This window comes from Chionomys nivalis, chromosome 7, assembly GCF_950005125.1.
Source record: "Chionomys nivalis chromosome 7, mChiNiv1.1, whole genome shotgun sequence".
Taxonomy (NCBI): Eukaryota; Metazoa; Chordata; class Mammalia; order Rodentia; family Cricetidae; genus Chionomys; species Chionomys nivalis.
Window position 1 is genome coordinate 56,325,881 of NC_080092.1, and position 26,391 is coordinate 56,352,271.

General features: G+C 51.6%; 3 protein-coding genes across 6 annotated transcripts in view; all 3 read left to right on the forward strand.

The window, feature by feature from the left end:
- Positions 1-324: 324 nt before the first annotated feature.
- Positions 325-3,402, forward strand: Rilp (Rab interacting lysosomal protein). Its single transcript, XM_057775516.1, has 8 exons — positions 325-709; positions 782-875; positions 967-1,073; positions 1,165-1,350; positions 1,610-1,755; positions 2,088-2,210; positions 2,634-2,717; positions 2,956-3,402. Exons 1-8 carry the CDS (start codon positions 488-490, stop codon positions 3,095-3,097), a joined length of 1,104 nt encoding a protein of 367 aa, XP_057631499.1. The 5' UTR covers positions 325-487; the 3' UTR covers positions 3,098-3,402.
- Positions 3,403-3,524: 122 nt separating this feature from the next.
- On the forward strand, positions 3,525-17,485 carry Scarf1 (scavenger receptor class F member 1). Its single transcript, XM_057776722.1, has 11 exons — positions 3,525-3,924; positions 4,244-4,302; positions 4,540-4,641; positions 5,518-6,040; positions 10,166-10,384; positions 10,732-10,860; positions 11,665-11,768; positions 11,906-12,023; positions 14,345-14,466; positions 14,561-14,701; positions 15,930-17,485. The coding sequence occupies exons 1-11, from the start codon at positions 3,824-3,826 to the stop codon at positions 16,772-16,774; spliced, it is 2,463 nt and encodes an 820-aa protein (XP_057632705.1). The 5' UTR covers positions 3,525-3,823; the 3' UTR covers positions 16,775-17,485.
- Positions 17,486-24,082: 6,597 nt separating this feature from the next.
- Slc43a2 (solute carrier family 43 member 2) overlaps positions 24,083-26,391 on the forward strand; it is a 43,484-nt gene continuing 41,175 nt past the window's right edge. Inside the window, exons 1-2 of one of the 4 annotated variants that reach the window (XM_057774436.1) lie at positions 24,083-25,266; positions 26,020-26,227. In XM_057774436.1, the coding sequence (XP_057630419.1) occupies positions 26,068-26,227 (160 nt within the window). In that variant the 5' untranslated portion in view covers positions 24,083-25,266; positions 26,020-26,067. Of the gene's footprint in view, positions 25,267-25,538; positions 25,840-26,019; positions 26,228-26,391 lie in introns of those variants that run through there. The other 3 variants (XM_057774434.1, XM_057774435.1, XM_057774433.1) reach the window with 3 other exon arrangements.

The window sequence follows — 26,391 nt, forward strand, 5'->3', positions numbered from 1 at the left end:
GTACTTGGAAACCCACCGATTTTAACATCACTTTAGGACTCTGTGGTCGTGTAGCTGTAGTGTCCAGCCTTGTTCATTTGTAAACCTTGTCGTTCCTGATAGAGCAGCAAGCACTTCGCTGGCTGTGCCTGCAATCCAGTAGAGGCTGTTTGCTGACCTTCAATCCTTCACCTCTCTGGAGCTTGGCAGCCAAGACCAGGGGCGGAGCCTGTATGAGGCGCTATGGGGAGGGCTTTCCTAAAGTGACCATTTAGAGCCCTGGTCCTCAGCTCTTGGAGACCTGCTTGGAAATTGGCAGTCCTGTATCAGTGACCTTGTAGGTGGACCAGAACTGGGCTCAAAGGGCGCAGGTCACTCTCCCACCCCAGGGCCTTTTCCCCTTTCGCTCCTCCCTTGTCGTTTCTCCGCCCCTTATGGCCCTAAACTTCCTGGGCCGGAACTGTCCCAGTAGAGGGTGGGGGCGGCTTTTGGCCTTAGGAGAGAAAAAATGGAGCCCAGGAGGGCAGCGTCCGGATCACCCAACCAGGGGTGTGCTGTGGGCGCGGGATCAGCCGCGGAGGCCGTGTATCATCTAGCAGGGGCCCTGGGCACAGAGCTGCAGGAGCTGGCACGCCGTTTCGGGCCCGACGCGGCGGCTGGGCTTGTGCCACTAGTGGTGCGGGCGCTGGAGCTCTTGGAAAAGGCTGCCGTGGGGCCGGCGCCGGACTCGGTGAGTCACCGGCTCCTCCTCTTACCCTGGGCAGCCGGCAGGCCCTAACCCCGAGTTCCCTGGCTCCCCCAGCTGCAGGTGTCTGCGCAGCAGGCCGAACTGGAGCTGCGGCGGCTGAGTGAGGAGAACCAGCGCCTCCGCCAGGAGCTAGGCTCAGGGCCGCAGGGTGAGTGCGGGTTCCGCCCGAGCACAGTGAGCTAGGGGCACCAGGGGCTTTAGTACCCCGGAGAACGGTGCTAAGAACACCCCGTCTTCAGAGGAGCGCGAGCTGCTGCGACAGCTCAAAGAAGTGACGGACCGACAGCGGGACGAGCTTCGGGCACACAGCCGAGATCTAATGCGCCGAAGCCAAGAGACGGAGGCGGTGAGGGCGGAGCCCGACGGGCGAGCGGAGTGGGGCGGGGCTGTGGCGGATTTCGGAGCCCCGCCCACTAGCTCTCTCGCTCCACCCCCAGCTGCAGGAGCAGCTGCAGCGCCTCCTGCTGGTCAACTCGGAGCTGCGGTACAAGCTGGCTGCAGTGCAGACCCAACTCAGGGCGGCGCAGGACCGGGAGAGGGAGCGCCAAATAGCTCTGGATGGCTCTCGCCAGCTGGCTGAAGAACAGAGACTGAAGCCCGAAGTAGCAACCATAGATGACCGGGTGAGAGCCGGAGAGGAGTCAGGACATCCCAGAACTCACAGCATTCAGCTCTTGGTGGGCCCGGCCTGGGTATAGAAAAGGTCCGCAGGAAGTCCGAAAACTACCGTTTCGGTTGCGGCAGTAGTCCTCCACCTACTGTAGCAGCCATCGTGTCCCTTAAGTTTTCCTACCAGACACTTCCCCTAACATTACTGTGAGCACTGGGGCTTGGGGGGTGGGCAAGAGTGACTATCTTCTGACCGTGCCTGACCTTGCACAGGTGGATGCTCAGCAGCAGCCAGGGCACCCTCCAGAGGCCGTTCAGTGTGGCTTCACCCGGGAGGAGCTTGAGCAGATCCTTCAGGAGCGGAATGAGCTCAAAGCCAACGTATTCTTGCTCAAGGAGGAATTGGCCTACTTCCAGCGGTGAGGGGCCGGAAGCCAGGACTCCTGTACCTGGCCTACAGGTCACCCCACCTCATCCTTTGGATCATGTATAGGGTCAGCAGTGACATTTGCCAGTGTCCTGCTCAGGCACTGGGAAGAAATAAATTCCATCATCCCTGCCCTCCTGGAATCTCATTCAAGCAGGGCAGCATCAAGGGTCACTAAGCCGAAGCAGTAGGCTGGAAGTATTCTGAGAAGGGGCCTCCTAAGCTCAGAGGTGTTAGCAATTGAGAGCCTTCAGGTGTTTCCAGGGGAAACAGCAGAGCTCAGGTACTGGATTGAAACCTGTCTTCCCCTCCCGCATTCTTTAGAGAGCTGCTCTCAGATCACCGGGTCCCTGGGCTTCTACTTGAAGCCATGAAGGTGGCAGTCAAGAAACAGCGGAAGAAGATCAAGGCCAAGATGTTAGGGACACCAGAGGAAGCAGAGAGTAGGTAAGACCCTGCTTCCACACCCGCCGGATGAACCCTTCTGCCTGCAGCAGCTCTGCTTCCGTGCCCGGGGAGCAAGCCTCCCTGTGCCCCTACACCTCACCATCCTTTCCTCTGGAACCCACTGCTCCCCTTTGTCCTGGCTGCTGTCCATCCTGCTGAAGAAATTGCTAATGCCACTTCTCCGCATTCATTTCTGTTTCCTTCTTGGCTGGATCTCTTTACTAAAGGAAGCTGTGGTTGCAGCCTTGTGAAGGGCTATTGTTTGCCGAGTTATAAAGTGAAATCCTCAAGATGTCCTGTATCTAGTGTCCCTCTTCTGCTCTGAGGCCTCTCCAGTCACTCCATCCTCCCCTGGCCTCCTGAAAGTCCGCGACAGGAGCCGGACTCACAGTATCCCTTAAACCCCACACCTCTTTATCTTAGTGACGATGAGGATGACTCATGGCTCCTGCTCTCCAATGACAAGGAAGATGCTCCCCTGGTTCCTGGATCCAGAATACAGAATTTGTATGTTGGAGGAGGGGAGGGCAGGAGGAGGGTGAAGGAGGGGCCTGCCTGGTTCTTCTCCCTTCTACTTTTCTGCCTTTGGCCCTGTTCTCCCTCCTGCATCTTTGCCCTGAGTGCCTTCTATCCCTGTGACTTTGTACCACCTGCTCTCCTCCAAAGCCTCTCTCTACCCTCAGCCCGCCTCACTGGCATCTCTTGTCTTCCTGGCTCAATGTACCTCTCTTGGTTTTCCTTTCAGCTTTAGCTTATGGTATCGGGGTGAAACTGAGACCCCTGAAGCTGAGACCAGCAGCACAGCTCCCAGTAGACAGGAAGGAGAAGAGGCCCCACAGCAATGCCACCTGGAACCTGTGGGCAGCCTTCCAGCCCCCAACTCCTGACTAGTCCTTCTCTGCTTTCAGTGACCGTTGTGGTCTGAGGACTTCAGCTACACAGGAGGACTAACTTTGGGTTCCGGTTGTATATGAATGTGTGACCTCAAACAAGGGCGAGGCTTCCCTCTGTACCTAGCTTGCACTAGGCATGATGGGATTTCAGCCTGTCTCCCTTTCTTGACATCTCTGTCCCACACTTCAGAGCCAGAGGTAAAGGTATCTCTGAGTTCCACTTTCCCCATTGTGAGACAGAGGGCTGCCTGCTTCCCTGAGGCTCATGCAACCAATGCAATAAAACGTTGATCCATAATACCCCTAAAAATGCTCTCTCTCTGTCTGTTAGTGGTCTATGTTGTCTCCCAGCCCAGCCAGGAACAGAGGCATGGTGATGTTTCATTACAGGGTCTTCTCGGCTCCTCTTTGAGGATGAAGAATGTCTCTTTATTTTGGGAGTATGGCTCCCACCCTCACCCCACCGCTTTGTCTCCAATACTTAGAGAACCTGTGACTTCAGTCTTTCGGCCTCCTCTAGGCTAAGCTGCTTCAGGCTTCATCATCGACTGATTTCCCTTTCATTTCTGAATGTTCTGCTGCCTGCCCTCTCAGGGAGGTGCCTCGTAGCAGCCCGCCCTCTGTGCTGGCTTCCTCAGGAAAAGCCTTGAGAGGAAACAGGAGGGGGTTGGGAGCTGTGGGGATCAGATCAAACTGGGCCCTCCTACTCTACTGGCCGCCATGGGACCTGGGTTGATGGTCCCCCTGCTGCTGCTCTGGACTCGGGGGTCCCAGGGATCCACACTGGACCCAACTGGCCAGCACGTCTGTAGAGGCGGCAGGTGGGTCTTGTGGGAGCCTGGCTGATAGAGATGGTGGCTAACTAGGCTTGGGTCCTTTTGGAAAATAAAGAGGAGGGTAGGAGGTTATGGGCCTGAAAGAAGGGTCTCTGAGGGGCAGCCTGGCAGGTAATAGATAGCCAGGGCAGATGGTGGGAAGGGCAGGGAAGGGGAAAAGAGGGCTTAGGAACATGGGTACTATGACTACGGACTGTGACATCATGGCTAAATTTTTTAAGTGGGGCTGGGAAAGACTCCCACACCTCAGCCAGCATTAGTGACCCATGCTATGGGAACCTGCTATCCTCTTTTTGCCCTACAGCCCCTCTGAGCTCCAGTGCTGCCCAGGCTGGAGGCAGAAAGATCAAGAATGCACCATCCGTGAGTAGCAGGACAGTCCCCTAGCGAAGGAAGGGAAGGATATGACCCAGTGACAACCCTTCCTACACTACCTCCCCTCCTGAGCCCTGGCACCAGTGTCCACCCTATGACACATACCACTCTCCAGCATTAAAGGGATGACTTTGAAGGGAGCAGAGCCCCAGGAGTGGGTGAGAGGGGCAGGATGCCCCTTACGTGTGTCCCAGTCCTTTCCAGCCTGGGTGGGGTGTTTTTCAGCCGTCTGTGAAGGGCCTGATGCCTGCAGGAAAGATGAGGTGTGCGTGAAGCCGGGCCTCTGTCGATGTAAACCTGGATTCTTCGGAGCCCAGTGCAGCTCCCGTGAGTTTCAGCGGCTGGGTGAAGTTGTTGGACAGAACTGGGTAGGGGCAGGAAGTAGGCAAAGCAAACAGATGAAAATTTAACCCTTCTGGGAAACGGGTTCATAAATGGGCAGTGACCTAAGGAGAGCCCTGAGTGGTCTGGATTTTACCCACAGTCATAAAACCCTGTTTATCTGCTACCTTCACTTTTAAACTTCTCAGTCAGGACGAATAAAGAAGTGGGCAGGAGGTCGTGAGTCTGTGATCCCTACTAACTTCCTTGTAATTGAGTAGTAGGAGCCTAGAACGAGGCTCTCAAGAAGGGGTACCAAGCTGGGCAGTGACGCATGCCTTTAATCCAGCACTCAGGAGGCAGAGGCAGGCAGATCTCTGTGAGTTCGAGACCAGCCTGGTCTATAGAGCAAGTTCCAGGACTGACTCCTAAACTACACAGAGAAACCCTGTCTTGGGGTGTGGGGGACGAAGGGTACCAAGAATCCCTGGGTTGGAAGGGGCCTCTCCTGCCATCCTGGTGGGCATCTTCTACCCTAAATCCAGATGTTAGTGATGGTCAAGGGTCAGGGGACACCTCAGCAGGGAAAAGGAAGGGACATGAATGAAATCCCACCCACTTGTGAGACTGAACACAGCACTGTCAAAGTCAAGATCTGTGTTCTAAAATGTAAAATGGAGGTTAGGCCAAGGCAAGGGGTTTTGTCATCTGAATCTGGGGCCGGAAATGAACTGAATCCCAGGAGGAAAGACTACCAGATGCTCCCAAGGTCTGTCCTTGGCTCTTGAAGAGCAGGCTCCTGGCCTTTTCCTTGAGGAAGGGACAGGGCAAGGACCTGTGCCCAGCCTTGAACCCATTTATCTCCCATTCCTAACCTCACAGCCTGCCCAGGCCAGTATTGGGGCCATGACTGCCGTGAGACCTGCCCTTGCCATCCGCGTGGCAAGTGTGAGCCAGCCACTGGTGTGTGCCACTGTCAGCCTACCTACTGGGGCACACTCTGTGAGTTTCCCTGCACCTGCGGCCCCCACGGACAGTGCGACCCAAAGACGGGCTTGTGCCACTGTGATCCCGGCTGGTGGTCATCCACGTGTCTGCGCCCGTGCCAATGCAAGCCAGTAGCGCGCTGTGACCAGACCACCGGAGCCTGTCTGTGCCCAGCTGGCTGGTGGGGCCGCCGCTGCGGCTTCAAGTGCAACTGTCACACCTCGCCCTGCCAACAGGACTCCGGCAACTGCATCTGCCTAAAGGGCTGGTGGGGTCCTGAGTGTAGCCGTAGGTGCCAGTGCGTGCGAGGCCAGTGCAGCGTTTCTTCTGGCCACTGCTCCTGCCCTCCTGGTTTCCACGGAGCCCGCTGCGAGCTGCCCTGCGACCCTGGTCACTATGGAGCACAATGCAGAGAAAGGTGAGGGGGAAATGGGAGCTGCAGGCAGAGGGGTGCAAGAAATAAGACAAGCGTATAGAGGGAAGTATCTCAGGTGACCTCCAGAACATACACAAGGGAAGAATGAAAGAAACAAAAACCCTCAATTCATCTACGTCAACCCATGCCTTCTCTCAGCCCATTAACGTTAAAAAGTAGGACGCTAGGCCAGATGGTGGCATTGTTTAATCTCAGCACTCAGAAGGCGGATCTCTGTGAGTTTGAGGCCAACCTGGTCTACAGAGCTAGGTCCAAGGCTATACAGAGAAACTCTGCCTTGAAAAACAAACCAACCCCTGGACTGGAGAGATGGCTCTTCATTGTTCTGCTCTTTCAGAGATCTGCGTGTTGTTCTCAGGACCCACATCTGTTGCCCTTTGCTGGCCGATAACTGCACTCAGGTGCACACACCTCCACATGATGCTCAGGCATATAGATCAGCGGTTCACCCTGCCTAAGACTGCGACCCTTTAATACGGCTCCTCATATTGTGGTGACTCCCTAACCATGAAAATTCTTTCATAACTGTAATTTTGCTGCTGTTATGAATCATAATGAAGATATCTGATATGTGAGATATCTGATATGCAACCCTTCTGAAAGGGTAATTCAGCATAGTAGCACTTACTTTAATCCCAGCTCCAATGAGCAGTGGCAGGAAGGTCTCTGAGTTTGAGGCCAGCCTGGTTTACATAGTTTAAGGCCAGCCAGAACTACATAGTGAGAGCCTGTCTTTAATATATATATATCTCCCCTATAATCCCAGCACTCACAAGGCTGAGGCAAGAGAATTCCCTGTGAGGCTGCAAGTTCCTAGCCTGGTTTACACATAGCAAGTTTAAACCAGCCTGCATTACATAAGTGAGACTCTCAAAAACATAAAACAAACAAAAATTACTGCACAGCCTGCTGTGGTTGGGGTAGGCCTTTAATCCCAGGATTTGGAAGGCCAAAACATAAGGATGATCACACATTGGATGTCAGCCTGGGCTGCACACTGAGGTAGCAAGACTATGTAAGATCAGTAGTAACAAAGTGGAGTAGAGGCAGGAGGTCCCATTTAATAACATCTTTAACAACATAGCAAGTCTGAGGCTAGCCCGGGGAAAATGAAGACATTGTCTCAAAGATTCCCTTCCCCACAAAGTAGCAACAAGCCAGATTTAGAAAAAAGAATGGTTTTGGGGATTCAGCTCTGTAGTAGAGAGCTGGCCTGGCATTCACTAAGCCCTACGTTCAATTCCCATCATCAGAAAAGTCTGGGAGCAGAACGTGGAGAAGACATTAGATCCCGTAAGACCTGTAGTGAGTATTTGAAACAAACAGCTGGAACCAGACAGTAAAACTCAGCCTTCACTATAACAAACAAGAATGCACCATAGTCTTTTTTTGTTGTTGTTTTTTGGTTTTTTTGTTTTTTTTGTTTTTTGTTTTTGTTTGTTTTTCGAGACAGGGTTTCTCTGTGGTTTTGGAGCCTGTCCTGGAACTAGATCTTGTAGACCAGGCTGGTCTCGAACTCCCAGAGATCCGCCTGCCTCTGCCTCCCGAGTGCTGGGATTAAAGGCGTGTGTGCCACCACCGCTGATGCACCGTAGTCTTTTTGTTTGTTTTCTTCTCTTTTTTTCAGTGTGGGTTCCAGTCTCATATAGATTAGACTGACCTCAAATCCCTGATCATCCTTGCTTCTACCTCCCAGGCGCTGGGATTACCACAGCGGCCAGCTCCTCTCCTCCCCTTTCTTTGATATTTTTGAGACAAAGTCTCACTTCATAGCCCATGCAGAGGTGGAATATACTATCTAACCCAGGCAGTTTCCTTTCTCTGCTTCCCGAGCACTGGGGTTTCAGGTCCTAGCCACCACTCCCAGCTTGCAAACTAATTTTTTTTTTTTTAACGACAAGGTCTTTTTAGTAACCTAGGTTGGTGTTTGCTTTGCAGAGGTCTTCCTGCCTTACACCCAGCTCACTGATCTCACACTCAGTGATCCTCCTGCCTTTGCCTCCTGAGGGCTGGGATTAAAGACATTTGCCACCACTGCCTGGCTCATTTATTTATTTTTAATAATTTTTTATTCATGTGGGAGTTTTACCAACATGTATGTCTATACACTAGTGCCTGCAGAGGCCAGAAGAGGACCCCCCAGATCCCCTAGAACTGTAGTTACATATAGTGTAAGTTACCATGTGGGTACTGGGAACTGAACCCTATTCCTCTACACCATTGGTTCCCTTCCTAAGGCTAGGACCCTTTAACACAGTTCCTCATGTTGTGGATGAATGAAATGAAGTTTATGCCCTGGCAATGCTGAAGCACGCATGGGCAGCCTGTATATGGCTGTTCTGTTGAATTTGCCCATATTGAGTTTCATGGTCTAAGTTGATGAGGACGACTGACCAGGGGACGACTGACCAGGTCTCTTCCTCAAGAGGGCACCACGTGGTTGCTGGGAATTGAACTCGGGACCTTTGGAAGGTCAGGCAGTGCTCTTAACCGCTGAGCCATCTCTCCAGCCAGGATCTCTGATATGCTACTCCTGTAAAGGGCCATTCCACCCCCAAGGTGTCAGGACTGAGAACCACAGCTCTGCAATTGTTCTTAACTATTGAGCCATCTCCCTAATGCCTATAATTTTTTTTTTTTGGTTTTTGTTTTTGATTTTGTTTTTTGTTTTTTGGGGTTTTGTTTTTTTTTTTTGGATTTTTCGAGACAGGGTTTCTCTGTAGCTTTTGGTTCCTGCCCTTGAACTACCTCTTGTAGACCAGGCTGGCCTCAAACTCATGGAGATCCACCTGCCTCTGCCTCCCGAGTGCTGGGATTAAAGGCGTGCACCACCACCGCCCGGCTGATTTTGTTTTTGAGACAGGGTTTCTCTGTGTGACAGTCCTGACTGTCCTGGAACTCACTCTGTAGACCAGTCTAGTCTCAAACTCACAGAGATCCAGCTGCCTCTATCTCCCAAGTGCTGGGATTAAAGGCGTGTGCCACTATCGCCGAGCGTAAGTACATTCTTATATAAACTCACAGAGATCTGCCTGCTTCTGCCTCTGCGCTGCTACATGATTTTTCTGGTGCTGGAATTAAAGGTGTGTGTCGTTACAGCCTGCATTATTTATCTTTTAAAAGGACAGAATCTTGGGGACTGGAGGGATGGCACAGCAGTTAAGTACACTGGCTGTTCTTACAAAGGACTGGGGTTTGATTTCCAGAACCCACAGGATGGCTTGAAATTATCTATAGCTCCAGTTTCAGAGGCTCTGAAGCCCTCCGCTGGCCTCCCGGGTCACCAAGAATGCAAGTGTTGTACAGACATACACATGGGCAAAATACTCGTGCACATCAAAACAAACAAACAAACAAACAGGATTTCTTTTTTCTTTTTTTTTTTTTCTTTTTTTTTTTGATTTTCGAGACAGGGCTTCTCCGTAGCTTTTGGTTCCTGTCCTGGAACTAGCTCTTCTAGACCAGGCTGGCCTCGAACTCACAGAGATCCACCTGCCTCTGCCTCCCGAGTGCTGGGATTAAAGGCGTGCACCACCACTGCCCGGCCAAACCGGATTTCTATTGGCTCCAAGACTGGACCATGTGTGTGGTCAAGAAGAATGAGTCTGTAGACTTTTCTGTTATAGTTAAACTAATACACCTTAAAATAAATTTAAAAGGACAGGGTGTCTATATGTTGCCCAGGCTAGCCTCAAACTCCTGTGATCAAGGTAGTCTCTTCTCACAGCCTCCTAAGCAGTTTCTTATGTGATTGTGTCCCTGCCCCCAGCCACTCAGTTGTAGCCTCAGAGATTGTGTGAACAGAGAAAGGGGATGAAGAGAGCCGGGCTGGAGGGAGACAGAGGGTGGGTGGTAGCCTCTGGCATCCCTTGTGAACCCAGGGAAGGACGAATCACAGAGCAGGGTCTCAGGCAGAGACCTGTGAGTCCTCAGGGATCATCTGGCCGACCTTTCCAATGCTCAACACGGATGAGGCTTCGGTTTGACTGATCCATCTGGGACCTGGATGTTCTCCAGTGTCCCGAGGCCTGAATGGGTCGTTCACAGGTCGGAAGATATGGGACTCAATTTGCTCCCAGTGAGCCCATGAACCCTTTTTCTCGCCAGCTGTGGTCACTGCGCACCGAATGCTACATGCTCTCCCGTCACGGGCAACTGTGAGTCCTGCAAGCCGGGCTGGAATGGGACTCAGTGCAAGCAGCCATGTCCTCCTGGCACCTTTGGTGAGAGGTGCGGTGAGCAGTGCCCCCGCTGCTGGCTTGGAGAGCCCTGTCATGCAGAAACAGGGCACTGCCAGCGCTGTGACCCCGGTTGGCTAGGGGACAGGTGAGGGCCTCTCTTCCTCTCCTAGACCCCTCCTCTCAGCTGCTCTTTCTGGGAGGGCTGCCCCTTCCACGAAGTTCACATTCAGTAGCTCAGGGCAGCCTCCTGGCCCTGCTGAGGGGAAGAGGAGGTTCCAAGGGGGCTCTGGGAAGGGTGTACCTCTAGCTGGCTCTTCCTTGAGCCTTTTCTTCCTCTCCCTTCAGGGACCTGTAATTTGTCACCCACTTGGGTTTGACTACACATGAGCTTTGCTGCAGGGGAATGACCCTTTTGGGAGCCTGAGTTCAGGAACATGTGGAAGTCATAGGGTTTTTCTGTCTTCTGAGTTTTGCTTCCCTATGTGGCCCCAGATGTGAGAACCCCTGTCCCCCCGGTTCCTTCGGGGAGGGCTGCAGCTCTACCTGCCCTGCCTGTATTCAGGGGACCTGCGATGCGGTAACAGGGGAATGTGTCTGCAGTGCTGGCTACTGGGGGACCAGGTAAGGACTAGGCCCTGGGGATGGGGTTATGGGCGATAGAGATGAGGTTAGGCCTCTGTGTGCTGTTTCCTAAATATCCCTCACTGAGCCTCTCAACTTCCCAGAAACCCTCTCATCCCACAACTAAGATGTGAATTCTCCTGTATGGGTGGCATCGTCTGAGGAAAGTCAGTGGGTAATCTAAAGGGATTAAAAAAATAAACGAGACTTTTTAAAAGGAAAGAAAAAAATCAGGGGAAAAGAGGAGAATGGGGGGCTCGCTATTCAGACAAGGACTTAACTTGGGGGTGGGACACAGATCCCTGCTATTGTTCTTCTAGTTCTTTGGGTGTCAAGCAGCCAGCATCTCCAGACAGGTCATCTAAAGGCCAGCACATGGTGTCCAGTGGAGACCTGTTTTACAGAGGAAGGGACAGAGGTCCAAGGTGTTAGGGGCGGGACAGGTCCTTCAAGGCCTGCAGCCTGCTTCTCCTGCACTAAGGCTGAGGGCGAGGCTGTCAGAAGCAGGTCCTACCTGAAGTCTCTACAGCAGCCTGCTTCTCCTGCACTAAGGCTGAGGGCGAGGCTGTCAGAAGCAGGTCCTACCTGAAGTCTCTACAGCAGCCTGCTTCTCCTGCACTAAGGCTGAGGGCGAGGCTGTCAGAAGCAGGTCCTACCTGAAGTCTCCACAGTGACTCTCACTTTGCACGTGACTTGGAAGTCAGAGGGATCTACTATCAGGGGCCAGGGACTATACCCAGAAATCTGCTTCTACCTTCCCGCCTGGGGTACCTTCAGCCTGCCTTTCCTATTACCTACCCCTAGCTGCAATAGTTCCTGCCCATCTGGCTTCCATGGAAACAACTGCTCTATCCCCTGCCAATGCCCAGAGGGGCTCTGCCATCCTGTGTCTGGGGCCTGCCAGCTGGGTAAGTGGAAGGAGGATGAGGGAACATTTGGTCCTTTCCATGATCTTCTGGGGTCTCATCTGCCAGGAAGAATGGGCTCACTTTAGAGGTGGGATCCTCGAAAACCCTGAATATATGGCCCTCTCCCATGTCCCTAGGCCGTCATGGTAAAAACGCCCTCATTGTGGGTATCCTGGTTCCTCTGCTGCTCCTCCTCTTGGGTGTCATCTGCTGTGCCTACTGCTGCTCAGCTAAGCGGCTAGCCCCTAAGGACAGGTAAACACCGGCCCTTCTGTGCGTTCCTACGGGGTGGGAAGCGCTGAACTTGTCACTTTTCAGGTAGTGATACTTGGCACAGATTGAAGCCTGGAACTTCTTGTCTTCCTTAGAAACCTTTGACAAGGAAGTGGCTGAGTCACACGAACATGAGCAGGGGAAAACCGAGTGGCAGGGGACTCAAAGTCAAGCTGCTGCAGAAGGCCAGGCTCATGACATCATGACAAGGGCGGGGACAGAGGAGAATCCACCACAGCTTGGCAAAGAAGGGAAGAGACCAGATCTCAAAATGTCAGGAAAGCCTGGCGGTGGTGGTGCGTGCCTTTAATCCCAGCACTTGGGAGGCAGAGGCTGGCGGATCTGTGAGTTTGAGACCAGCCTGGTCTACAGAGCTAGTCCCAGGATAGCCAAGGTTATGCAGAGAAATTCTGTCTCAAGAAACAAGCAAACACACAAAAGTCAGAAAAGAGGGACAGAAAAGTCTGAGCTGTGGTTTGACGGACAGCACGGCCTGAGAGAGGGATATGGGAAAAGCCTCAGTGAGGGTTGGGAGAATCTGTTCGCTTGTCACATTGTTCTCCATATCTCTTGGCCTCTTGGACACTCACCACATTGTGGAAGTTTGGAACAGGGACTGTAGTGGTGAGAGGATTCTTTTTCTTGATTTACTAAGACGCTGAAGCTCATGGTGTCTTAGCTGCTCATGGCTCACACAGAGGCCCTGAATACTTTTTTTTTTTTTTTTTGGTTTTTCGAGACAGAGTTTCTCTGTGGCTTTGGAGCCTGTCCTGGAACTAGCTCTTGTAGACCAGGCTGGCCTCAAACTCACAGAGATCCACCTGCCTCTGCCTCCCGAGTGCTGGGATTAAAGGCGTGCGCCACCACCGCCCAGCTAAGGCCCTGAATACTTTGACCAGTGTGTTCTTTCTCCTCCATCTTGCTAGGAATCATAGCCACAGCTTAAGCAAGTGCTCTACTACTGAGCTACACCCTCAGCCTTGTTTGTTAGTTTTTGAGAAAACACCTCACTATGTAGACTAAGCTATTACGAACTGGATATCTTCATGTCTCAGTCACCTGAGGGCTAGGACTCCGGAACGCGCCACCATACTAGACCCTAATCCTTGATTTTATCCTCTGTGCTACAGGGCATTCATAGGTGAGCAAACAGCCTGAGGATAAAGAAGCAGCCCACATCCCCCAACCCCCAGAAGATGATGAGGACCTGTCCAAAAGCTGTCAGAGAAATTTGACAAGCTGTCATTCCAGTTTGGGGGTGGGGTAGAGTGGGGACAAACGCAGGTTGCTGGGATGATCGTTACATCTCCCAGGATGACAGCCACAAAGAGTTACATTTTTGAGAAGCCACTGCAGGTACCTAGTGCAGGACCTGGTGCTGGGCCCTGCCGATGGTTCTGTCAGATTTACAACTGAGGCTAGGACAGTGAAATCAGAGCCAACATGGCTACTGCCTAGCTCTAGAGCAGTGGTTCTCAGCCTTCCTAAGGCCGCAACCCTTTAGTACAGTTCCTCATGTTGTGGTGACCCCCAATCATAAAATCATTTTTGTTGCTACTTCATAACTGTAATTTCACTACTGTTATGAATCAAAATATGAATATTTTTGTAGATGAAGGTTTGTCAAAGGGGTCACGACCCATAGGTTGAGAACCACTGCTTTAGAGCTATGTTGCTTTCTGTAATTTAGATTTTGGTCTCCATTGTCTTTTTCTGTGTGCCTGGCGCCTGTGGAATCCAGAAAAGGGTGTTGGATTCTCTGGAACTGGAGTTGAAGATAGTTGTGAGCTGCCATGTGGTTGCTGGGAATTGAACCCAGACCCTCTGGAAGAGCAGCCAGTACTCTCAACTGCTGAGCCATCTCTCCAGCCTGACACAGAGACTTCTTATTAATTGTGAAAGTTCAATCTATATCTTAGGCTTGTTCATAAGTAGCTCTTTTAACTTAACTCATTTATATTGCTCTACGTTCTGCCACATGGCTGTTACCTGTCCTCCTGCACATCCTACTTGCTCTGTGTCTCCACCTCTCTTCTTTCCCAGAGTCCTCTCTAACCCTGCCTAACCTCTTCCTGCTTAGCTCTTGGCTATTCAGCTCTTGATTAAGCCAATCAGAAGGCACCTTGGCCAAGACACATCTTCACAGTTTAAACAGATATTCTGCAACACGCTATAGTTTGGATCTTATTATGTCATCAGTTCAGAGCCATTGAAGTAGATATGGTCACCTGACATCCTGTCAGTCTGAGCTGGGCCCCCTTAGAGCTTGTACGCTGATCACCCTCCTTCTGCCACCCTCTCAGGCCAGAGAGAAATGGAGCCGCCCTGTTCAGAATGAAGCAACAGGTATGGGACACACTCACCAGCCTGGGTGCTGCACTGCCCTGTGGCTCCCTCAGTAACTACAAGCTACCCTGGGTGACAGGTAAGTGGGCACTGGGGATCAGGATCGGGAGACTAGGGCCAAGATGGGACCAGGCTTCCCATGAGGCCCCAGACCTGACCTGGAGCCCCTGCAGTTTCTCACCACGACCCGGAGGTTCCCTTCAACCACAGCTTTATTGAGCCACCCTCTGCCGGCTGGGCCTCGGATGACTCCTTCTCTTCTGACCCTGACTCTGGAGAAGAGGATGATGCCTACTCAGTGCCACCTCGAGAAGGTAAGCACCCCCAGCCCAAGCAGCTTTGCCCAGTGCAGCGCCTTCCCTGTTCCTGTGCCTAAGCTTATCTTTCCATCACTTGCTGTTTCTGGCTCTGAGAACAAGGTCAGAACAAAGGGGAGTTTTGTCCTCACCAAACTTCTGGTCTGGTAGGCAGTAAAAAGAAAAGACATGCCAAGGGCCAAGTGTGGTGGCACATGCCTTTAATCCCAGCATTTGGGAGGCAGAAGTAGGTGAGTTTGAGGCCAGTTTTGTCTACATAGTGAATTCCAGGATAGCCATGGGTATATAGAGAGTCCCTGTCAAAAGAAAGAAAGAAAGAAGGAAAGAAAGAAAGAAAGAAAGAAAGAAAGAAAGAAAAGAAAGAAAAGAAAGAAAGTCACCAGACAATAGAGGACAGAATTGTCCTAAAATTCCTTCTGGAGGAAACATAAGCAACATCCACCCCTTCTTCTAAAACTAAGGTCTCAACGACAAACCGAGGCATGAAGCCACCAAAGCTTATTCTGGGAACCGATGAATTCATTGGGTTCCCATATCGTGAGGGTTTATTTACAGGGGCATGGGTGCTCCCCCCTGCAATAGACCATATCTAGAAAGCCTTTACTCATAAGGATGTAAGTTTACCTAGCCACAGGAACGGAGACCTCCTCTCCTGTATATTCCCCAGCCTGTATATTCTAGCCCCGCCCCAGAGCCCAGGTGCATTTAAGTAGCGTTGCATACAACAGGTGCTAGGAAGAGTTCGTACTCAGGTGAGGGTCTCTTGACCCTCTCCACCCCTCCATGCGGGGGGTGTAAACAGCAAGCCCAGCTGGGGTGATGCTTTTCCAAGGGCTGAACACTCCCACATGGTGTTTGCTTGGCTCAGAGGACAATCACAACAGTCATGCTTGCATGTAAAAAAAGGAGGAACTCCAAAGCTGCCCTGTTAGTAATAGCTGGAGTGAGTCTAGAAGGATCAGTAGGAATTAGCAAGGGAAAATTAGGCAGGAGTGGTGATGCTTAGGATAAATGGGACCGTGTGCAGTGACTCAAAGTGAGGAGGGGTAAGGGAAAAGAGGAAAGGAGTAGGGTCCTCTGCTGCACCAGCCCCTCCCCTGCCTCCCTCTTCCTTGCCACCTCTTGAGGCCTCTGGGAAGATTCCGGGCTTCTGTGTCCCTGCTAAAATGGATTAGAGGAGCAGACTTAGCCTCACATGACCTCATTCTGTCTTCTCCCCTGCCAGAGATGGTCCCTGTGGCCCAAGAAGAGTCCCCAGCGGCCAGCCTTCCTGGAGGCCCGTTCCCTCCCCCTGAGGACACTTCCACACCATTCCCCATCCCACGCACCTCCAGCCTGGCTCGGGCTAAGAGGCCATCTGTCTCCTTTGCTGAAGGCACTAAGTTTGCACCACAGAATGGCCGAAGCTCTGGGGATCTCTCCAGCCCCATACGAAAACCCAAGAGACTCTCCAGAGGTGCTCAGCCACGTCCTGAAGGGCAGGAGGCTGAGGAGCCCGCAGGCCCAGAACAAGCAAACGCCGAAGAGGATGCACCTACCGCCACAAGCCCTGGAGATGCTGCCACCAGTCACCACCAGCTCCCACCTAGTAACCGGACAGTGGCCGGGTGTGTGGAAACCTCCACTGGCAGCATCCAGGAGAGCTCAGGCTCTGTGGCCACAATCTATATGCTAGCAGGGACACCCCAGAAACCTGAGGGCCCTGTCTGGTCTGTTCTCCGTCGTTTGGGAAACTACCAGAAAGATCAGGCAATGCCCAAGGTCAAGAGTGCCATCCCTAAGCCTGTACGCCGAGCTCTGGGTAGGAACCAGGGCAGCACTGGGCTGTCTCAGAGCTCTGGTTCAGCTCCAGATGCCATGCTCTCTGGAACCATAAAGCCCACCGAAGTTAGGCCAGAGGAAGCATCCAGAGGTCTGGGAGATGGCACTGAGAGCTTAGGGACAGCCCAGGAACCAGTCTCTGGGAACAGCTCTCTGGAACAGGGTTCCCAGAAGCAGGCTGAAGAGAAGGAGCAGGAGGAGCCCCTATATGAGAACGTTGTACCCATGTCGGTACCACTGCAGCACTGAGGACTCTGAATTTGGTGAGTGGGAAGACTGTGGATGGGATGTGGGGAAAGGAGGATGCTGAAACTGCTGTGGACCAGTGTGGGGGAAAGGAGGATGCTGCAACTGCTGTGGACCAGTGTGGGGGGAGGAGGATGCTGAAACTGGTGTGGACCAGTGTGGGGGAGAGGAGGATGCTGAAACTGCTGTGGACCAGTGTGGGGAGAGGAGGATGCTGAAACTGCTGTGGACCAGTGTGGGGAGAGGAGGATGCTGCAACTGCTGTGGACCAGTGTGGGGAGAGGAGGATGCTGCAACTGCTGTGGACCAGTGTGGGGGAAAGGAGGATGCTGAAACTGGTGTGGACCAGTGTGGGGAGAGGAGGATGCTGCAACTGCTGTGGACCAGTGTGGGGAGAGGAGGATGCTGAAACTGCTGTGAACTAGATTGAGCTTTGTGCAGGGAATTGATGCCAAGGCTGCGACAGACTAAGTAGAAACTATGCCCTGGAAGAGGCGAGGGTTAGAGGCCACCTGGCTGTGGGTCTGGCCCTGGCAGTGTCCCCAGGTGGGACTGGAAGGCCTGGCTAGAGACCCTGTGGACTGGGGTCAGAGGAAGGAGGGACTCCCCCTCTGTTGCCCTGGACTCTGTCCCAAGCCTATGCTTCCCATCACTTCAAAACATCTCTTTTACTGAAATGGAAAACAACCTAAATGTTTGATGATAAAGAATTGATTAAACAAATATTTCTTTTAGAAAATTTATCAATTTATTTATTGGGAGCGTGCGCCACAACATTTACGTGGAGGTTGGTGACCTCTTAGAAATTAGTTCCTGCCTGCCTGGGGGTGGCACTCAGGTTTCCAGGCCTGAGACCGAAGCACTAACCACTGAGACACTTTGCCTGCCATTCTTTTTTGAGACAGTGTCTCTCATGTAGCCCAGGCTGGTCTCAGACTTGCTCTGTGGCTGGGAATGTCCTTGAATTTATGATCCTTTTGCCTCTACCTCCTAATGGTTGGCCTGTAGGATCTGAGTTTTCTGTTTTTATAGAGGTTCATGCATGGTAGGCAAGTGTACTACCAAGTGAGCTACAAACCAGCCCAACGGAACAAGTATTTCTTAAAATTGGTTTCTACACAATGGCTAAATATGTTATTCAAAAATATCTGTAGCCGGGCGGTGGTGGTGCATGCCTTTAATCTCAGTACTTGGGAGGCAGAGGCAGGCGGATCTCTGAGTTTGAAGCCAGTCTGGTCTACAGGCTGAGTTCCAGGGCAGGCTCTAAAATTACATAGAGAAATCCTGTCTTGAAAAAACAAAACCAAAACAAAAATATTTGCTATGTGGGTCTGGAGAGGTAGCTCAGTGGTTAAGAGGACTGGCTGCTCTTCCAGAGGACGTGCGTTTGGTTCCGGGCACCCACATGGTGGCTCACAACCTGGCCTCTGAGGACATGAAGCACGAAGCGGCTTACAGAACACGGATGTAGGGAAAATATACATACACATGTACGTCAATTAAAAAGTTAAAAACCTGATGTGTGAACGAATGAAGTGACAAAGCGGGGCCACTGTGCAGGGCCACCGTGCAGGACCACTAAGTAGGGCCACCGTGCAGGACCTCTAAGTAGGGCCACCGTGCAGGGCCACCGTGCAGGGCCACTAAGTAGGGTCATCATGCAGGGCCACCGTGTAGGGCCACTAAGTAGGGCCACTGTGAAGGGTCACCGTGCAGGGCCACCATACCATTCAGGGCCACCATGCAGGGCCACCGTGCAGGGCCACCGTGCAGGGCCACCGTGCAGGGCCACCATACCATGCAGGGCCACCGTGCAGTTCCTGCTCTCCCACTGATGTGGTTTTGGTTCCATGCCGAGACTGGGCCCAGGGTTTCATTTATACTGAGCATCTGCCCTACTGCCGAGCTATATATATCACTGACCCCAACTTCTCTTTAAATTTTTTTTCCTTAAAAAAAAAATTAATGCCAGCCAGTGATGGCATTTAATCCCATCTCTTGAGAGGCAGAGGCAGTTGGATCTCTGAGTTCAAGGCTGGTTTGTGGAATGAGTTCCAGGACAGCCAGAGCAATAGAGGAAACCTATCACAAAACAACAACAACAACAAAAAAGTTTGTTAAGATTTATTTTATGGCCGGGTGGTCGTGGCGCACGCCTTTAATCCCAGCACTTGGGAGGCAGAGGCAGGCGGATCTCTGCGAGTTCAAGACCAGCCTGGTCTACAGAGCTAGTTCCAGGACAGGCTCCAAAACCACAGAGGAACCCTGTCTCGAAAAACCAAAAAAAAAAAAAAAGATTTATTTTATGTATATGAGTGTTTTGTCTGCATGTATCTGTTCACCACTGTGTGCCTGGTACCCTCAGAAGTCAGAAAAGGGTAGTGGATCCCTTGGAACTGGAGTTGTGGATGGTTGTGAACTACCTGTTGGTGCTGGGAACCAGGCCCTGTGTTCTCTGAGTGCATACGTGTTCTTAATTGCGGAAACCTCTCTCCAGACCTTTCTGGCTTTTAGTTTTTGTGCCAGTGTGTTCAATATGTCCTGTGGAGTATAAAGGACAAGTATTGGATACGAGTTCTCTCTTGCTACCTCGTGGATTCCAGGGGTGGCACTTAGGCCATGAGGCTCGTAGGCAAGTGCCTCTCTCCACTGAACCATCTGGCCAGCCTCACTTTCGGTCTCATGACACAGGTTGAAAGGCATCTCTTGTTGCTGTCTTACAAATTATGTTTTGTTTTGAGATAGGATCTCACTATGTACCCTGACTGACTGGCCTGGAACTCACAGAAATCCACCTGCGTCTGCCTCCTGAGTACCAGAGTTAAAAGCATGTGTAACCAGGCCTGGCTTTATTTTTAGATATCTGTGATTTTAAAGCTTTTTCATAAAATTTGATGACACTAAAGAAACAGTAACAAACAACAGCAACAACAAAACGGCTGTGGTGGTCCGGGCCCTAATCTCCGCCGCAGGAGGTGGGGGCAGGATAAGCAGAAGTTCAAGGTTATCCTCAAGCTATGTAGCAAGTTGGAAGCAGGCTATGCAACATGAGACTTTGTTCCCAAACCAAAACAACATGGAACTCTATTGTGTGAAAATAACATGATCATAAGCTACCCCTTTGCCCCATGAGCAGTTGTTTCTTTGCTTTTTTGTTTTGGTTTTTTGAAACAGGGTTTCTCTGTAGCCCTGATTGTCCTGAAACTTGCTCTGTGCATCAGGCTGGCCTCGAACTCAGAGATCTGCCTGCCTCTTCCTTCCGAGTGCTGGGACTAACGGTGTGTGCCACTGCCAACTGGCTTGGGTAGTTGTTTCTAATTATTTCAATACAAAATGATGCTGGGGTTTGGGAATATGTTAAAGCACTCACTTAGGAATGAGATGCCGGGGACCTGCTAAGAGCACTAAGGAGTGTATGTGCTTGCTCCAAATGGCCTTCCAACACGTGCACATGGGTTTGCGTTCTTACAGACTACGAGGGTGCTAGATGACCATAGTGACACACACCTTTAATGTCAGAACTCAGGAGACAGAAGCAGGCAGATCTCAGAGTCCAAGTTCAGCCTGGTCTACAGAGTGAGTCCCACAATAGCCAGGGATACACACACACACACACACACACACACACACACAAAACCCTCCTCTTGAAAAAACAAAAAACCAACCAACCAAAAAAAAAAAATCTGAAAAACAAAAAAATTATGAGAGTACTCATTTCCTTACACAAAATCTGAGTAGCTCAGGCCAGGTTGTGGTGGTGGTACATACCTTTAGTCCCAGCACTTGGGAGGCAGAAGCAGGATCTCTGGGAGTTCAAGGCCAGCCTGGTCTATATAGCTAGTTCCAGAAGGGAAACCCTGTCTCAAAAAGAGAAAACAAAACAAAAGTTCAGTATTTTGATATAAAAAAACAACAAAAAAGTAAAGTATTATATACTAAAACTTAAAATCCTTCTACTTTTTTTCTTTAGAGTTTTATTGTGGCAGCCAAGGTTGGCTTTGAACTCTGGATCTTCATGTAGACTCTGAAGTGCTGGGATTACAGGCCTACATCCCAAGTTAGCCTAGTAAAAAAATTTTTTTAGCCATTCAAAAATTATAGGCATGCTGGTGCATACCTGTAATCCCAGTACAGAGGTAGAGGCGGGGAATTCCATGCCAGCCTGGACTACAAAGGGAGATCCTATTTCAAAAAACAAAACCCAAAGTGGCAGTGGGAGGAGGGGTGAGAGCAGCAGGATGTGGCTTTAATTCCAGTGCAGAGCAGACAGAGGCAGGAAGAGCCCTGGGGCCTGCGGGTCAGCCAGCTCAGCCCACTTTAGGAACTTCCCCTGGTCTACACAGTGGCTCAAAAAATAAGGCAGTGTGCTAGTAAGGAAAGACAGGCTAATCACACTCTGGCCCCTCCATATGCAGGTGACACATGTGATCATGAATGTGTGTGTGCACTCACGCATGCAAACAAAACAGTACAGAAAAACAGCCAAAACCCCAAAACCATCAGCTGGATGGTGGTGGTGCATATCTTTAATTCCAGCACTCAGGAGGCAAAGGCAGGTGGATCTCTGAGTTCAAGGCCAGCCTGATCTACACAGTGAGTTCCAGGATAGCCAGGGTTACCCAGAGAAACCCTGTCTTAGAAAAACAAACAAAAACAACCAAACAAACCCCAAAACCATCATCAGGACTCAGGCTATAATTTGATGATGGAGAGCTTTCTTAGCATATTTAAGGCCCAGGGGTTGATACCCAGCACCACCTTCCCCTATATAGAAAAGTCCCAACACCCCACAAAGGCAGCTCCCAATCTTCTATAACTGTAGTCCCATGGGATCCCATGCTTTTTTCTGGTGTGCAGACATACATGCAGACAAAACACCCATATTCAGAAAACAAAAGCATAAATCTTTAAGAAGAGTATCTTAACATGTTTGGAGAGATGGCTCAGTGGTTAAGATCATTTGCTGCTTTTGAGGAGGGCAGTTTGGTTCCCATTACCTACCTTGGCAACTCAGCCACTTAATTTCAGTTCCAGGTGACCTGGTGCCCTCTTGTGGCCACCATGGGTAATGTATGTATGTGGTGCACATTAGACAAAACAGATGTCAACTTTAAAAAAGATACCTTGTTACTATTTGAACTTTTATGTTTATTTTAAGTTTGAGGTTCTTTTCAGACCTTTAAAGTGATTGCATTCTTCTACATATTATCTGAATATATTAAATTCGTTTTGTTTTTGAGACAGTCTCATTCTAGTGCTTAGGTTGACCTGGAACTCAATATATATTCTAGGCACACATGACAATCCACCTGTTTCAATCTCCTGAGTGTTTGGATTATAGGTGTGAGCCACCAGACCTGAATTACAATTTTACTTAAAGCAAAACAATAAACAGGGTCTCAAGTCAGGCAGTGGTGGCACATGCCTTTAATCCCAGGACTCAGGAGGTAGAAGCAGGTGAATCTCTGAGTTCATGGCCAGAATGGTCTTTACAGAGCGAGTTCCAGGACAGCCAAGACTACACAGAGAAACCCTGTCTCAAAAAAAAAAAAAAAAAAAAAAAACATTGATAATAAATAAATCAGGGTCTCACTGTATAGCTCTGTCTGGTACTGGGCAAGAACTCTAGATCTGGCTGACCTTGAATTTAAAATCCCCACCTACCTCTACCTCTCTGGTACTGAGGTTAAGGATGTGTTCTGCCATGCCTGGCTTGGGCTCAAAATTCCAAAGGGGTGTTTTTTTTTTTGACTGATTCGTAAGTGCCTTTTATATACTAAGGACATGCTGTTCTCAATTTGTGATTGGTTTTATTTACTTTTCACGTCTGGTATACACGTACATGTATGAGTGGCTCTTACAATCTTCCTGTCCCCTCTTCTGATGGTCCTTGAACCTTGGGGTGTTTTGAGACAAGCATTCACGTGCCAAGGCTGGCCTTGAACTCCCGATTCTCCTGCCTCTACCTCCCAAATGCTGGGATTACAGTCGTGGGCTGCAACTCCTGGTTTATAACCTTAGAAGTCCTGCTAGTTTAGCCAAGGCGCCCCCAATTAAAAACAAAGTTTCGTTCAGAGGGACCTGGCTCATCTCAACAGTGACTTCTTTCTTGTTCCATTGCTTTGAGAAAGCCACCAAAATCCCCAGTTTTTTGCCTAATGGCCTAATGGCTGTGTCTAGGATTATCACTGATACTACCATGATCCTTCAGTGCCCCATGATCTTGTGTTCTAGAACCTGGTACTTTTCGCAGGCTCGTGTCTTTATTCTGCAAATTTGTACTGTACACGGGCTTGAGTTTACTTTGGTACGAAGGGCTAGTAGTACCAATGACTAAGATATGTCTGCCTCCACGGAGTCTCCAGTGAGTGGAAAATGAGCTACATTACAGTCAGCAAACAAAGAAGGCAACAGGCATCACAGAGAGTGGCTAGGGAAGGCTTGCCAGAGGAGGTGCTGCCCAAAAAAGCGCCCACAGTGAGAAGAGCAAATTGAGAACCCCAGCAAGTCCACGGGATTGGAGCACCCAGAACCACGAGGAGGAAAAGGCTGCTGGGTAGGAAGCAGCCTGGGCGAGTCAGCTGGGGAACTTGAACTTTATCTGGCAGAACAAATGGTAGTGTTTCTGCAGGATCTAGAAAGAGGTCGGGTTTATCAAGGTCAGGTTTACATTTCCCACAGTTCACTGCGGGGTGGATATGAGATGCAGAGATTGCTGGATGAATAGTTGTGTCCCAGAGACAGAAATGGGCAGATTAGATAAACGGGAAGCCAGGTTATTCTGGTGCACTGGGGGAGGGGGAGGGAAGCTGAGACTCTCTTTTCTGATGGAAAGGTAAGTTTACAGCGTCTAACTTCGTTAGCCCAACACTTGGGAGGCAGAGGCCAGCATGGTATACATAGTGAGACCCTATCTCAACGTTTCCCCACCAAAAAAGAAAAAAAAAATAGATGGTACTATTATCCCAGGAAGGAGGGGGACACGATTTTAAGGGAGAATATGTCCGGAGAAAGCCATCAAGCAGATGGAGGGAAAGGACTGAAGGACTGAATATATTTGCAGGTGGCAGGCCCAACTTGGAGTTTGTGAGAGTCTGCACAGTGCGTCATCAGGCCCCCAAACCTACCCACAAGCCTAGACCAAGTCTGGGAGGGCATGCGCCGGCAGGGTGGCTAGCGAAGGTTCAGTGCACCAGGGGGCGCACTCGAGCTGAAGGAAGGAGAGCCAACCTTGGGCGGGGGGGTAGAGGGGGGACGACACACGACACATAGCCCTTTAAAGCAAGCCAGCTCTTGAAGTATGGAGAATCTGAGGGACATCGAGTGTTTCCCGAGGGTAGGCTAGTCTCTGATCAGGGAGACACGGGGGAACAGTTAAACCTCTAGAGCCGATGCTCCATCTCCCGTACCGGCAGGTCCTCAGGGCAGTGCCGTTCTGGTGAGGACCCAGAAAGGATGGAGCCCTCTGGACCCCATAGCGTTCTCTAAAGTCAGACTTACGCTAGCTGCTCGGAGTTGCCCACAGCACGAGGGACGGGAGCATGAGTGTGTCAGCCACATGAAAGAGACCTTTGGGAAAGGGGAAGGAAGGCTGGGCGCACCAAGGTGACCGGTCTGAACACTGGTCTCCGAGGGCACCGAGAAAAACAGGCACCAGATGGGAACGGTGGCGTGTGGATGGATAACCAGGGACGTCTTGGACCTAAAACCTGACTACAGATCTTTAAGAGACACCGATTTTGGACCAGGCAGGAGGCACCTGAGGGCAAGGAGCTGGTGAATCAGATCTAACAGGGATGCATTAAACGACGTCAGGGCCTGCCTGGTTCGGGGGATTCCGACACCCCCAGACGGCTCCAGGATAGAACAATTGGGGCAAGGCAGCGAGGAACCCGGACACAAAGCCCGAGGAGCGAGCCGGGAAGCGCAGCATGAAAGGGCAGCAATGGTTCGCTGAGCTGGAGCATCCGGCCGTGATTCTCTCCGGGTGTGGACGGGGGTCTACATTGCGGGCCAGCGATATGGTGCTGGAGCCCAGCTCAGTGTGGACCAAGACTCCCTGAAACGCTGACGCAGGGATTTGACCGGGGAGAGGACTCCGAGCAGGGCGTGGGGCGATGCCCGCGGGGGCTCCGGGTCGAGGGGCACTCCAGTTTCACTGGGTAGAGTCGGGCCTGCCCAAGCCGCCCCCCAGCCCCCCCATTCCTCTTGTTTGTCTCCAAGTCCGGCCGGAACCGGCTTCTGCTCGCCGGGGGGCGGGCGGGTAGCTGCTGATTGGTCAAGGCCTGTTTCCAGCCCCACTCAGCCAATCAACGGGCAGCAGTGTTTTTCATCTTAGGGTAGGAATAAAAGGGCTGGAAATAAAGGGGACAGAAAAGGCGCCGGGCGGGCCCGATACACACCGCTAGGAACCGGGTGAGCTCGACTCCCGAAATCCGGGCCCCAGGCGAGGGTACGGGAACCTGCAGCTGCTCACAGGCGGGGTTGGAAGGAAGGTGAATGCTTGCCAGAGAGAAGACACCGGGCGGGAGATGGAACAAAAAGGGAGAGTAGGAGGATGGAGGGACGGGATCTGCTTCTATGGAAACGGGCTAATTACTGGGGTAACAACCCGGCCCAGGGGTCGCGCGGTTGGCTCGCGCCGCCGGTTTGAACCAGCTTCGCCTCTCCCATGCGGGATTCGCGTGGCGGTAGCGCCTAGCGACCTAGACACTGGCCAATGGTGCAGCAGTTCCTGTGCGGTTCCACCAATGAATGCACCGTGGGCGGGCCGTTCCGGAGCTCCCTGCGCTGATCTTGTGGTTGAAGGAGCAAGCTCTGGGGAAGGGTCTTGAGTGCGGGCGGGCGGAAGCCTGTCAGGGTCCTTGGGAGTGGCAGCTCTCAGGTGTGCCTCGGCTCAGGTGGCCCTACGGCAAACTGCCTCCTTTTACGGCCCCCATACCAGCTATCAGCTCCACGTCCTTGAGCATGCATTAGTCCCTTGCCACCTGCCATGCCTCAGTTTACCTCCAAGTGAACTGAGGGAGAAGCCTCTCCACTTGGCCCGCAGGGCCCCACCGTGGCCAAAGGTAGCGGTGCCAGCTAGTCGCGGGTTCGGGATGGCTCAGGTCTCGGACGGGTCTGGGGTTCGCTTCTTTTGAGGCGTGCACCTACAGCCTGGGCTGCTAGGGGTTGACAGTCTGGTCGCTGTGCGCCAGCATCCACACGGGTTGGGTAGGGCCACCGCTAAAGCTGAGGTCTGTGCGCAGGTGCCTGTCTGCAGAGCCAGAGCTGGGCTACAGCCGCCACACCGCACCATGGCGCCCACCCTGGCCACTGCCCATCGGCGCCGCTGGTGGATGGCCTGCACGGCTGTATTGGAAAATCTCCTCTTCTCTGCAGTCCTCCTGGGCTGGGGCTCGCTGCTCATCATGCTCAAGTCGGAGGGCTTTTACTCCTACCTGTGTACGAAGCCAGGTGAGAAGGATGCCTCGGTCAGGGGCAGGTTCCTGGAGTGGGGCTTTGGGAGAGGGAGGGTGGAGATGAACATCTAAGCAATGCTTGCTTGCTGCACAGAGCCTCCTAGTGCCAAAAGGCCCATTTGGTCCTCATCCAACTCTCGGGGTTATCATCGTCCCCAT

What these genes read in the sequence shown, in the direction of transcription:
- Rilp (XM_057775516.1), top strand. Translation starts at nt 488, where the DNA reads ATGGAGCCCAGGAGGGCAGCGTCCGGATCACCCAACCAGGGGTGTGCT. An exon ending in TAGCAACCATAGATGACCGG is followed by an intron (nt 1,351 to 1,609) that starts GTGAGAGCCGGA and finishes GACCTTGCACAG; the next exon opens with GTGGATGCTCAGCAGCAGCC. An exon ending in GAATTGGCCTACTTCCAGCG is followed by an intron (nt 1,756 to 2,087) that starts GTGAGGGGCCGG and finishes CGCATTCTTTAG; the next exon opens with AGAGCTGCTCTCAGATCACC.
- Scarf1 (XM_057776722.1), top strand. Translation starts at nt 3,824, where the DNA reads ATGGGACCTGGGTTGATGGTCCCCCTGCTGCTGCTCTGGACTCGGGGG. An exon ending in AGATCAAGAATGCACCATCC is followed by an intron (nt 4,303 to 4,539) that starts GTGAGTAGCAGG and finishes GGTGTTTTTCAG; the next exon opens with CCGTCTGTGAAGGGCCTGAT. An exon ending in GGAGCACAATGCAGAGAAAG is followed by an intron (nt 6,041 to 10,165) that starts GTGAGGGGGAAA and finishes TTTTCTCGCCAG; the next exon opens with CTGTGGTCACTGCGCACCGA.